Source organism: Eleginops maclovinus, chromosome 2, assembly GCF_036324505.1.
Source record: "Eleginops maclovinus isolate JMC-PN-2008 ecotype Puerto Natales chromosome 2, JC_Emac_rtc_rv5, whole genome shotgun sequence".
Lineage (NCBI taxonomy): Eukaryota > Metazoa > Chordata > Actinopteri > Perciformes > Eleginopidae > Eleginops > Eleginops maclovinus.
Window position 1 is genome coordinate 4471307 of NC_086350.1, and position 14246 is coordinate 4485552.

Consider the following 14246-nt stretch of genomic DNA (forward strand, 5'->3'; position numbering starts at 1 on the left):
TTTAATGTGTACTGATTAATTGAATTCCTCTCCTCTTCTCTACCCTGTACACACGCAGACTTAATTTCATTTCTCCCAGTTTTAAAAATCTCTGTTCTTGCAAGTTGGGCTGATGCGGCTGACGCTGTTCCGCGCTGCTGCCCTCCGATCTAGCATGGCAGCGACATTACCATCTCTATGTAAATTGCTCTTTGACACAGACACAGTGGGTGGGTGGGGTGGGGGGGGTGGGGTAATGTGGTTTGTGTGTTTATCAAACCTCTCCACCTCCTCCTTATACTCCCTGACAGGAGAAATTACAACAGCCACTAAAGAGAGTCTGTTAGAGACAGAATAAAGAGTCTTTCTTTGAGAGGAGAAAGCGAGTGTGTGTTTAAATGTGTGTTTTCCCCTCAACAAAAACAGGCCTGTTTGCTATCCTGGCTCCAAAATGGTTGCAACAAGCTCACAATTGATACCAGATCATCTGAAAACCCACCTGTTTCATTTCACTGCACCTTGGGCATAAAAAAAAAGAAGATAATAAACAAAATCACTTCTGTATGTCGCACTAAGAAAGGTTTGGCTTATGTAAAGGTAACATAGTACAATTAATTGTTTAGCTTACTTGAAGCTAACCTAGTAGCAGAAATGTTTGGTTTGGCTTATTTGAAGCTAATGTAGTAGCACTTTAAAGCGTGTGAAAGCTACAGGAGAAAGGATTCTTGCTATTTTAAGTTTGTATTTTCAATCCTGATTGCACTCGTGTCCCTTTGGATATAAGCGTAAATGGATGGTATTTTGCAGTATATGTTTAACCCAAGATCACAATCCCTGGTCTGTCTGTGCTAATACATGCAAGTATTCACTCATTTCTGCTGGAATGTAATACCAACTTCTATTCCTTTCTTCCCTCGACTCTCAAAGATTAAACAAGATTAAAGCTCATAATCAAAACAGGTAAGGACACGCAGATATTAACTGGACAGGCACTTGACAGATGTTTTTCAAATACAGTACAGCGCTTTCAAAAGAGAGCCAACAGCAGCATTGAAGGCAGATCTGTGTGATTTTCCAGCAGATGAAAGTGAATGTGTAATTAACGTGCTATAATTGCTGGCAGTCTCTCGTTTTATTTCAAGATGAAATGATGCGAGCTCTCTCCCAAGCCAAGGTCAGGGGCCCGAGCCTATGCAATACATATTTAATGTAGAAAGACAGAATGCGAACACATGCGACTGCTGATATTGAGCTATACTGTATTTTAAACATCATCCTCAGCGGCTGCTGCTCATTTCATCCCGAGAAATAAATTAGTCAGTCAAATAAATCCACGCACAGCATCTTTGCACTGCATTATTTATGACTTTCAATGTGTCATTAATAAGAAATGTTTCTTATTTTCAGTTTGCAGGGTCTCAATCCAGAGAATTATTGTTCATTTCCCCAACTTCAAATAAAATTCTGAAGCCAGACCACAACTAGAATACACTCTGCTTAACATAAAATTAAATGGGCTACCTCTGCTTGGTGTGCTGACGTGGTTTTCGTGGCTCGTTCTTCATTTGAGATCGTTTTAGCGCCATGACGCCATGCTCTATAAACCTCGTCCTTGCATCACAAGCTCTCCGTTGACTTCAAACGCATAAATTGAGAGTGATTTAGCTTATGAGTTGCCCCTTCGAATCGACACGGGAGTAAGACAAGACAGCATTGTTGAACGGTGTACACCCCAAAATATTGTGGTGAGAGATGGAGCCAAAGATATAAGATTTAGCTTTGAGGGCCGTCCGGTGCTAGCTGCAGGCATGAGATCATCAGCTGTGGCTCGGGCGGTTTGGCAGCGAGAGGCCGTGTATAAGTTGTGGCAGGAGATGAGAGAAAAGTCAACAGAGACTTTCGCTGCTGCAAAAAGCGCGATGGTGCCGACACTGGCAACGGTTTGATCCTTAAATGCTTTATTTGATGGAATTAAGTCAACAAGAGTCAAGCTTTGGAAGCTTTTGGGGGGCGAGATCCTTCAAAGAATCCGAATATTTAGTCACTCAATTATTATATGATGGTTTTGTGCAGTAGTTAGCCAGTTCCAGTAGTTGGGGAAACATGTGAAATCCCAAATGAAAAGCTAATTGAAAGTCTGTCTTTATTATTTTACTAATATTTATTTGACACTCGAAGAATGTTTTCCCTTTTCTGTTCTTTTAAGTAAAGTTTATTTAGTTTTCTTAGAAATGTTTTGCTTTTATTTGATAAATGATATAGTTTTTGCAGTCACTACCTGTGTCTTAGAAAACCTCTAATGCTGCACAATTCATGGGTAAATAAGTGAATTAAATAATAGGTTACAATAATGCAAATATTAAATCATCATTCATTTGTATTATACTGCACAGGGGATTAAATGATTTGGGCTCAAAGTAACCTACCAACAAAACACAAATGTAAGCAGTTGGTTAAAAGCTGTTTGGACTTCATCTTTTTAGAATGAAAATAAGTATTGTACCCCACTAACTTTTGTCCTTAAACATAACATAATAGTAATAAACCATACAGATTACCCTTCAGGTTAAGGCAAACATGTATTACTCTAGTTAGCTGATGGGGCAACTTTCTATCTTGCTTTAAAGTCCGTATAATTCATAAATCAGAAAGCAGCTGTTATACTCTTTCATTTCCATTAGCTGGTTAAAGTCAAATAACCTTTCATTATCTTAAAAAATATTCTAAATACATCTGGGACTTAATACTGGGTCCAATATTTCTGTTAATAAATAAGCATTAACCAAACCCGTCATGTAATATTAAAACGATGCACTTCTATTAAGTGGTTTTATGGGTGTTTTTTAGCTACCCGTGCCTTAAGTGCAGATACGGCGTTAAAGGGGGAGACAGAGGGAATGATGGTCACCTTAAAATTTGACTGCTACAGGGACTGAGCCTCAGTACATGGGTGGCCCTGAAATATCATTCTCAATTTAAGTACTTATCAATCCAAGCAAAACTCCAACTGGAAATAAACTCTGGTATTGTACAGTACCGACTGAAGATTATTTCACCTCAGAAACCTGAAGAAGCTTTCAGGCCTGAAGTGCAGCAGTAAGTGACGAACAGTAGCTGCAAGGACAACACTCCTGCAGCTCCTCCAAGGCTTGACGGAAAATATCTCTCCCACTTCTCAAATCTGTCAGTGCAACCAAACAATTAATTGCAGTGGCAAAGTATTTACTTTAAGATCAACAATGTCTCGGGGCAATCAGCCCTCCCCTTCCTCCCTCACCTCAGGGCCTGAATCATGCATGTCACCGTCTTCACATAATGAGGAGACAGCGGGTGTCATGTCTGGACTCGGCAATCTGTTACTGACATGAGAGTTAGAGTATTAAATGGACTAACTGCCGGCTTTACTGTGGAGGAACACCGGTGTCTGAGCCCAATGATTACCGCGGCCCCAAACAAAAATGACATTTGTCTGACAATAAAATTGGATACTAACCTGTCTGAAAGCTGTCTCCATTTGCCTAGAACAAACGTTAGCGTCAGCAAACCGTTTGACACACTTTCCCCTTGAATGCAAAGAGAAGGCAAAGCCATCCTCTGGCTCACGGTAATGGCCCCTCATTGTTGGCCGCAGAGGATGTGGCGCTATTCATACCGGTGGATGATTGAAAAGAAAATTGAATCCCTTTTGATGTGATAAATGTGTCTATTACTGCATTTGCACACAAAATGTCTGTGGAAATTATAGTGGGGAGGCAGGGCTCAGAGGAGAAAATACATAGGGATGGCATATTGGCTAGCTTTGATTGGAGCTGAAATATAAATATACTGTACCGGTAGATGTAATGAGTCCAAGCTCCCTGATTTTTTTCCACAGGAACTTCACAAATGAAAGGCCTTGAGAGCCTCAATTGTGAGACTATATAAAAAGGTTAAATGTCTGCATAGCTCTACCTCTCTTTTCTCTTCAAAGACATGTGCGATAAAGGACACCAACAACTGTTTGCTGTGTAATAAAAAGAAATTTTCTCTTTTCAAAAACTTCTGAAAGACGACAAGAAGCCCGGAGAAGAAAAGGAGCCGCAGCTTTTGTGTTGCAAGTGTTGCGCTGTGAAGGACAAATTCATTTGAAATGGTTAAGACAGTTGATTAAGTGGTGCGGTTTATACAGTCATTCAAATGTTCTCTTAGTGGAACATAAAATCACCCTTTCTTGCCATTTTGGAAATATCTGGAATGCAAGTATAATAATGCAATTTGTATTATTATCTTTCAGTTCGCCATATCTAAACACATTGGTATCTCCTTCTCATTTTGAAGTAGTTTTATAAAAATAATGTGACTGTTCTTGTCTTTTACCGGAAGAACACTACATCTCCTTTTTGGCAATGCACCTGCAATAATTGAATCTTCGTTGGCATTTGAGGTTTATAGTATCTAAATTAAACCTCATAAAATAATGATTTGTGTCCAAACGGAGTAGCACATTTCATTATTGCAAATGTTCTTTAAAACACTTAATTCAAACGAACGAGAACGTAAATATCAATAAGAACACAAAAAAAACCCATGAAAAATGTGTAGATATGCAAATGATTTTGACAGGAATTCAAACACATGCTGTACAGTTTGATGAATAAATATGTACACATGATACAACATTACAAACTAAACTATAAACATGATCTTTTTCTGGATTATTGTAACCGCTGTTTGCTCAGGAAGAGTCTTGTTGATGAGAACATATTGGATCTTTTCTTGTCCAAGAGTCTAGAGGTCTTGAGAATGTTTAAATGCAGAAACAATTCATTTTGATCTCTTTTAATTTGAACTCGTAACTTATTAAAAACTACTGCTTTTTGAGAAAGGTCATGGCCTTAAACCATCTGACTCTGACCTCGAACAACGCCGTTTCACCCACCTGTACAAATGGTCATAAACTTCTCCAGCTAGGATCATATTTATTGTCAACATACAGAGTTTGCTTTGTGTTTAAAATGAAATATACTTGTACATGCTAGAAAACGGTGTCTGTTCATTTGATTATAGATGTTGCGTCTTTACAGGGACTGTTGCAAAAACAAAGCTGGTCTTAAACATCACTTTACTCTGAACTCACAAAAAGAAGTGCCAAAACAGAAGCTTGTCGCTGTAATTAAGGCCTATCTTCTAAACGCTTTAAGAAAGACACTTTATTAAGATGTCAGAGAAGCTACAATCAGATCTGACTCCATCATGAAATAGGAAGGAGTAAACCTGGATGGGAATTGGACCTCATTGTGCCGAAGCGATGTCTTTGGTGACCCCTGACTATTCAAAAGTCACCATAAGGTAAACTTCATTTATGATTTTGAATAAAATATCTACTTTGATTAATTATTTATGCACAAATCTTGAAAACTTCCTCACAGCACTTCCAATAAAAGCACTTTCAAATGAAATACTCTTTCTCCTTTTATTCTCCCTGTACTTCCTTTATTCCCTCATTTCTGAATAGACTTACCTCATGGATCCAATGCTAATAGGACTCCAGGGAAAAAGACTCTTAGTGTAGATCATGTCAAGAAGTCAGGAGAAACTCCAGCACCATTAACTCAGTTTTGGTAGTCTTTAACGCTGTCTTCAACACAACTTTGTTGGTCTTTCATGAATGATTAATTTTCAAGGCCAAAAGACCTGAATGTAGATGTCAGTTCTCCATACCAACAATCAGGAGGAACAAGTAAGAAAGGGAAGCCAGACATACAGTAAGTGCATCCGCATAAGTGTCATTACAGTATACGTGCCTGGATTATTGTCTGTCATCTCTCTTTCCACCAGCCTTTGTTCGGCTGTGCTTGAGAGGTACATGCCACACAAACACCGACTCCACTTCTCCATTCTCCCGCCTGACCCTTACATTTTTAATCCAGACACTCATCTCTCTTTCAATACACAACATCTTTGATGATGAGGCGCTCTTTGATGGCAACTGAATTTCTTTTTCGTCTAAAAGCTTGCAAAGTATTCGGCTCAAGACGATCACCACATTCGTGACTTCTAGGTAATTACTGTAATGATGCGAAATGGTAAACATTGGCCCGACATCTAAATAATTTAACAGACTGAGAACATGCTGCTCCAATGTTTATGAAGTTCGTCTTGTGTTTACACAGTGATCATGTTGAAATGTTCCATGGCATTGAGCTAGCATGGAAGGTCATGTTTGAATTAACTAACTCTGTGATATTTAAATGGCTTCTCTAGTGACTCGGGTCAGACAATAGACTCCACCCGCGCTAAGTCTTTGCTGGTGCAGCCAAGTGTAATGCATCTGAAAATGATTCACAGAAGTCATCTTATTGGCCTCATTTTTGGCGTATGATTGCTTTTTAGCTTGAATGAACTTCAATAAAGTTAACTGTAATGTAAATTCTGCGTACGGCTTTTGAGACTGGCTGCATTAATGTTTGCAGCACGCTCAGTTTAGAGTTCGAACAGCGTGGTGGGGCTTCAAGCATCAGAGAAAATAACTGCAAAGATGGCTCAGTTTATGGAGAAAAAATATGCTAAGCTCCATTTGGTCAGGTCTTTGTGGTTGGTACCGTTGACTGATGTCTGTTAAAATAGGTCTCAACAGTTCAGGCTTCAGATATTCACTAGTGCAGTATTTGCTGATGTATTTTGTGTTGTAGGACAAAGCGTTCAAATCTTGTAAGCTGGTGTTAGCTACAGACCCTTTTTTAGAAATGAAACGTGCTAAAATGCTGACTCATTTGAAGGTTTTGGACTCACTCCCACACATTTGCAGTCACACACATAGTTAAATGAGTAAGTGTAAAAGTCAAAGAGGTTAACTGAACAACCAACCTCACATCGTCTCACTTCATTATGAAAAATCCACTTTAGTTTCTCCCAATGAATTCAGTTTAACACCACCTCTCTGCTCCGCCTGCTGCAAAGGTCCCTGCAGTGGTTAATATGTAAACTCCGCAAGAGTGGGGATGAAGATGCCCAGAGGAACATTGGCCCCTGATAAGCTGGTCTGCTGACTCACTGGACACACAAGTTGACAACTTCAGTCACCTGCAAATACCGGCAATGGCTCTCCAAGTGTCCTGACAAAAGCAAATCACCACGCTCTGTTGTGGATTATTTAGACTTTTTTCTACCTCTTCTTTTGATCATTTTTGCCTTGCCTCAAACCTTCCAAACCAAGCAGCCAGTGGCCGGAGGATGCTTTGGTCTTCCAACAGAGTAGAAATTTGTTTCTGAAGATCTCTGGACCTCAAACTTTTTCTTGAAACCTAACATCTGCCTTGTTGAAGATGGACAGTAAGTGTGGTGGTGCTATGAATCAGCTTCTTCATTTCGACCTTCATATCGACGAACATGAACCTCAAAAAGGAATCCTGGATCTCCTGGGCAGACTCCGTCCTCGTTGGGATGCACGGGACATTCAGATGAAGGCAAGTGGATGTTTGTGTCTCAGTATCTGTGCAAAACATAGACTTTCTCAACCACATTATCTGTTTATGATTGCATCTCCATATTGGTTGTGAGGTTGGTTGGTTTTCTGAGACTTGGTTGTTCATGATTGATTTAATCCTTGTATTATACAGAAAAATGCTTCTCTGTTGTTGAACCCTTTAGTTAGCAGTAAATGAGTGAAGTTTCCAAGTTTTGTTGAAAGCTTGGGTTGTTAGGATGCTGTCCAGGGGTCACCAGGTTTATTTTAGACATCTGGAGCAAGTGCACGTATTATGGTTGGTATCCACTAATCGTGATGGGCAAGTTACTTCCAAAATGTAATACAGAACATATAACTGTCTTTTTAAAGTAATACAATATTACTGTCTCTGATACGTAATGCGTTACACTAATGTTGCGTTACTTTGAGTTACTTTCACCAAAATAACCGCAAAAGTTTGGCTTTAAATGCTAAAATGTAGTTTAATAAAGCTCATTAATTAAAGCTATCTATCTATCTGGCAGTTCATGCTGAAAACTAGGAAATGAGCTAGAAATTAAACTCATGCTCTGTTTAAGTGGGCTGAATAATATGTGATACCGGTAACATGACGTCTCTGTGTGTTATTATTAACATGTTAGTGGAGCCTCTGCACGGCCCTGTAACCTGCTGTACATGAACGAGTCTCTATTCAGCGTTAGCTCACCTTGTCATTGGTGTGTTAACGGGGATTTGGCTGACAAGCTTTCTAAAAGCCGGCGATTCCACAGCTGACGGAGGCTGCATATCTTCAACACCCTGCCACGAGTCTCTGAACTTCTCGGGGTTCAAGAGGCATGCAGACCCAGAGAGAGTGACCTGTTGCTTCGGCCTGCACGCACTCCTGTCTTTCTCTTTTCTTTTCTCTGAGCCTGCAGCTCTGCATTGTGAACCTGCAGCTCTGCATTGTGAACCTGCAGCTCTGCATTGTGAATCTGTTTCTGCAGCTCTCTTAACCAATAGTTAACAGGCTTACTGAGTAACTATTCTACCCGCACAGTTATGTCTCTGGTGTCGGAATGTCTCGCGATGTTTGTGAATTCTTAGAAACAAAACACGGGTATTATATTACCCACATTTCAGAAGTAATGCGTTATATTACTGCGTTACAGCAAAAAGTAATACATTACTGTAACTCGGTTACTTTTGTAACGCGTTACACCCAACACTGTCCACTAATGGTATTTTGTTGAAAAAGTCATGTTTGAGTGTCACTATAGTTTATTGAATCCTCACAGACTGTGACACCCTAACCCTGACCTAGATTTTGAATGCCCCTTTATTACGTCACATGACATCTCAATGGACCTTTCATTCACAGTGTCACTGCACAATATCACCATGACATTTGTAAATAGTGGTAGTTTCTGTCCTGCTGATTGTATTTGTTGAGTATCTTCACACAAAATGGGCTGCACGGATGAGTAAAGGAAGATGTGGAGGGGTCGAACAGTAAATGAAATATTTCTTCCCTACACTTATTTTCATAAAACATCCATTCACCAGAGTAGTTAACGGTAGACTTGTTGTTTTCACAGGGGATATAAAGCTGACTTCATGCTGGTTCACTCTTTGTGTTACTGCAAATTGAGCAGTTGCACAGGCAATTTCCCTCATGGCTTCTTTTCCAAAGATGCTTCATAAACTACAGTGAACTTGTTTATTGTTATTTGAGAGATATTTTACAAACTGCCATCTTGACTGAGACCATATTGCGTGCATTTCCGAGGCACAGTTCCATGTTTTTCTTCTCACTTTAATGCCACAAAGAAGTCTTAATGCTGCTCTTCCCTCTTCTTGTCAACATGGTTAAAGATGTATTCTCTTGTTTGAATAAACTTTGTTGGAATTGTCAACAAATCATCAGCGTGCAGCCAGGCAGAGAAGCTGATTAAATGTTTCGTTTGAGTTAACAAACCAAACAGGGTGCATAAAAAGTCTCTGCACAGATTAACTCACACCTACACCCGTAAGCACTCATGTACTAACCAACCACAGGTGTGATTAGTAACAGGCTCTGTTGCAGGACTGTGTGGGTGTGCACCTGTTACAGGACAGAATACTCTTTAAATGGCTGTGCGGAAATTGACTCTTCAAGCATGCTTTCATGTTGCAAAGAATGATAATCAGCCAGAGTTATATTAGATCTTTGAGACATTTGGTTTTTGTTTTTTGAGCCAGTGTTATAGTCAAAACAAGTTTTTTTTTTCCCAATACAAATATAGAAAAGCTACATTTATTAAAGCCTGCAAGGTCATAAAATATGAATTGCAGTGAAGATGGTTTTAAGTTTACATTGAGGAAACAATGGGACTGGAGTTGAGCACCATATTCTGTAGAGGTCAGATATTGTTGAGAGACACACTGACAATGTTTGGTTTTTATTACTTTTCATAGAAGTGGTTAAAGTTAATATAGACTATCACCGGCTAGCTGTTTTAAATGGCAAGTTGCAACCATGTCTTAAGGCCCCAACACCCCTAACCATCATCCAGTAAGTCTCAGTTGAACACGCCGGAAAAACAACAGCCATCCGGCAACTTACTCTCCTTACTAGCAGGTGGTGGTACTCTGAATATAGGGAAATCAGATGCCCTAAGACTGCAGGTATATAAGCTATGATACGTTTATTAAAACAAAGCCACATTTCCCAACCATTTCCACAGCACTCTCTCCTTTCACTTAGCTTCTTAAATTGGCCATGTCATTGTCAAAATACAACGATGAAGATGTCCTCTTGACTTTGTAGTTTACTTGTTTTCCTCACTTTCCATTTGACTAATTGTGCACTGATTCACTTAAGCTTAATCTTGGTGTGTCAGGGCCTGAAAGTAGAACTAGTTGATGTTTTAATTGTTCTTAATTGAATGGGAAACATCAAGAGCATGGTGTTACAATGGAACACAAAACTCAAATGTCTCATCTTGCAGTATATATAAAAAACCGATATGAAACCAACAGAAAAGCCAAGGTAACCTCACAACAAAAGTAGACATTTTTTATTTTATCAACCCTGGGAACAGATGCGTAGTGTTGTCGGAGCGTCTGACAGGACAATCCCATTCTGGTCCCATGTGCAAACACAAGGTCCAATCTTTCAGAGAAATAGGGTTTATGTTTGTAAGGTGGCGGCACATTGGGTGAGTGACCTCTCAATCTACACAAGGTCCAGCCGAGTACACAAAGACTGGATGTCTCCCTTCAGCCTCTGGTCCCAAAAGTCCCTTTAATGATGTATTGTGTTTGTCTGTTTGGAATATATGAAAGGAAGGACAGATAGTTCCCACTGTGACACCTGTGTCTTTAACTTTGTATGCAAGGGGTTTTATTTCAGACTCACCATCCTGTATTTTTGTATTTTCATCTATTTGACTAACTTTTATTTTCTATCGATCCTTTTTAGAGCGTTTTGCTGTGCAATACTATTTTTCTATCAGAATTAGCTTTATTGGGAGCCTCTATATCGCTATTTTCAACGTTTTCTTTTCATAAATGTGTTTTTTAAATATTAAAATAGGTATTTTTGTGACTTTAAAACCAAAAGTCTCTCCAGGGACTACAGAAGAACTGCTACTGTATGTCAATTGTTATAAAAGTGCATTATTCCTGTTAAATACCAAATAATTTAACAATTAAAACGTATATTCATAGTTTTTTAAATTGATAAGACAATGGATCAAATGTAGGGATTAAAGGAATAAACAAATATAAATTAACAGAGAGATTTTTTGGAATAAAAGAGAAAGCGTTTTACAAATTATCCATAATTAAGATGCATTTAAGAACTGATATGCAAATTTAGAGGCAATCCTGAGTATGGTCATGGCTTGTTTAGCACTCGGTTTAGCTACACCATATATATACATTTATTTGGGTAAAGAGAGGCCTTAACAAAGTTCTCTGAATATAACATTTTTATTTTGAAATGACAATACAGGACTTAGATTAAGGGAAACGCAGTTTACAGTAAAGCTGAAATGTTGCCCGGTGGAACGATATAATTAAAGAGACATTGATAACAGTGTGAAAGCCAGTGGAAAGTACCCAAGTGTCCCTTCATGTGCCACATAAATACTTGATCAGATGTCAAGGTGGGCATGTTTGTTCGCTTTCCATCTAGATGAAAAGATGTGGGTCCTATCAGAAGCTCAGGGAAAGCTGTAGAGACTGAGGCTAGAGAGTGAGAGACTTTGAGAAACCACTGAATGACAACAGACGTCCAATGGGGCCTCTGCAGGCAAACAGTGGTGACTGTGGTACACACACACACACACACACACACACACACACACACACACACACACACACACACACACACACACACACACACACACACACACACACACACACACACACGCACAGTACATTGTGTTCTTTAGTGTAAACAAGGTCAGGCTGTAGCTCTCTGCGGCTGTACTTCGGTCATTCAACTACAGTTGCATGTGCTGGGAATACCTGTATCGTCTTTTCTGTTTTTAAGTCTTACTCATTTTTCACGTGGCTGTATGTCTTTGTCGCAGTCCCTTTACAAGGCAAGGCCATGGCACAAGCTTATAAAGCAGGACCCATCTTGGTTAAGATTGTACTCAATCAAAATCAAATCAAAGTCAGAAAACAGACTTTTTTAGTACAAAAAGAAAATCCCTTTTGGTCAGATCTCAAAACTTTAATTTCCCTCTTTATTTCCTCTCCAGAGATTCACTGAGGGCATCACCAACCAGCTGATCGGATGCTACGTGGCGCCCCTGCAGGAGCCGGGCTGTGTGCTGGTGCGTCTGTACGGCCGGATGACGGAGCTCTTCGTGAACAGGGACCGGGAGGTGGAGATGTTTCAGGTCCTCCACGCCCACGGGTGCGGCCCTCAGATCTACTGCAGCTTCCAGAACGGCATCTGCTACGAGTTTGTGAGAGGAACCGTGCTGGATGATGAGCTGCTCCTGCAACCCTCCATCTACAGGTCTCTGCCAGAACAGCTCTCACATTTTCATTGAGTTAATTTAGAGAGTGTGTGTGCAGAGGGTTTGGGAATGTCCTGGATCATATTTCACTTTCACAGTTCTCTCACTCCCAGCTTTAAAACAACACTATGATGAGCATTGTGTAGGAATTTGGCAATAAAATAGACAAAAGTGATATACATTTGAACATTGCTTCATACTTCGCTGTTGAAGAGTTCAATCTACAACAAGTCATTCTAAAACTGCATGAAATTGCACCATTTTTTCATTTGCTTGCTTTATTGATTGTATCTGTTTTTTTTTAAAGATTTTCATTTGTGAAATGCACCTTTATGAAGGAGCTGTTTTTCCATCAGGGTTTATTTTTTCTAAACCGGGTAACAGGGGTGCCAGAAAACAATATATCTGTTCATCAAAAACAGTATAAATACTCCAAAAATATGAAAACCGTGTCAAACAGAGCGTCAGACGGCAGAGACAGCTTTGTTTTTACGGAGCTCTGACACTGCGTTGTTGTTTACGTCCGCGGCGCCATCTTGTATACGTTGTCATGTTCTCGTGATATATCTTATATACAAATCAGCGCCACAGTATCACCTCATACTATATTTGATATACTATATCTTGCTAGGAAAACCCCTGATTCATTAATATATAACAACGATTTGTTGAGTCAAGTCATAATGACCTGTAACTGCAGTGATATCACATTACATTAAGAAAAGGATTCTTCAACAAGGCTATTATTTGCATTTTCACTTTAAAAGTTGAAACATAATTCAGAAGATCCGTTAACACTTCAGTTTCATTGAGAGTGAATGGTAGCTATTTCTACAATACCATATAAAAATAGACAATAAAAGCCTATAAATGCCCATGGCTATTATTCCCAGGTCCATGCCGTGGTCAGACTGTATCAATTCCACCGGTTAATTGAAAGAAATCTGAAACCTTGACCTTTTATTTTCTAAGTAAACAGTCAGGGGTGGTTCAAGGTCATGTTAAGCCTTTCAGTTGTGCTAATGCAGGTGTTTCTAAATAACTTAAGTCATGTTTCACGTTGGGCAACGTTGTTTAGTCATGCCCCCGGTTTCATTCATCATCCTCATGATAACAGTCCAGCATCATTATTCTCACCATAGGACAGTAGGACAGCCAGGGCCGTGATACGCATCCATCACCCCCGCTCTGCTGATACCCTCTGTAGGGAAAGCCCAGAAATCTCTATGTCACCACTGAGATGCCTCCAGAACGAGCACTCAAGTAGTCAAAAGGTCACGGATGCAACAAGGCCCATTTTTTGAGAAGAAGGAGGAGATAAGAAGACTAGATGGAAAGGGAGTTGTGTTTCTCCTCTGATAATGGTTGTTTGTGCAATAACAGCGTCGGCCAAGGATCATCTGAGAAAATGTTTTCTCTCCACAGATTGATCGCAGCAGAGATGGGGAGAATCCACTCCATTCAGCCAAAATGCGGTGTCCCTGCTGAACCTCTTCTCTGGACAAAAATGTCCCACTTTCTCACGCTGGTACAGAGCAGTAACAGCAGCAGCCCGGCGGAGCAGCTCTTCAAGAAAAGGTACTGCTTATGACAAAATCCTCCCAATGTGTTTTAGATACCATAGCAGACGTGTTGTTGGAGAGACGTCTGAAATAAGGTCTTTTTTTACAGATTATACAAAATCCTAGCAACAATAATTGCATTGCAGAGCATTCTCCTATTTTCACATATGCACTGTACCCTGAAGTTATGAAGACATTATGTTGTATGTGACAATGCTGAATCATTCTGCCCAGTCCCTATAGTACAAGGTCTATATAATG

The 14246-nt window shown here is 39.7% G+C and overlaps 1 protein-coding gene across 3 annotated transcripts in view; it reads left to right on the forward strand.

Annotated features, from left to right (window-relative positions):
• Nucleotides 1–14246, forward strand: part of LOC134883968 (ethanolamine kinase 1-like) — a 42926-nt gene that overhangs the window by 5501 nt on the left and 23179 nt on the right. The window contains exons 1-3 of one of the 3 annotated variants that reach the window (XM_063912538.1): nt 6942–7424; nt 12160–12422; nt 13849–14001. In XM_063912538.1, coding sequence (XP_063768608.1) covers nt 7284–7424; nt 12160–12422; nt 13849–14001 — 557 coding nt within the window. In that variant the 5' untranslated portion in view covers nt 6942–7283. Of the gene's footprint in view, nt 1–6941; nt 7425–12159; nt 12423–13848; nt 14002–14246 lie in introns of those variants that run through there. The other 2 variants (XM_063912522.1, XM_063912530.1) reach the window with 2 other exon arrangements.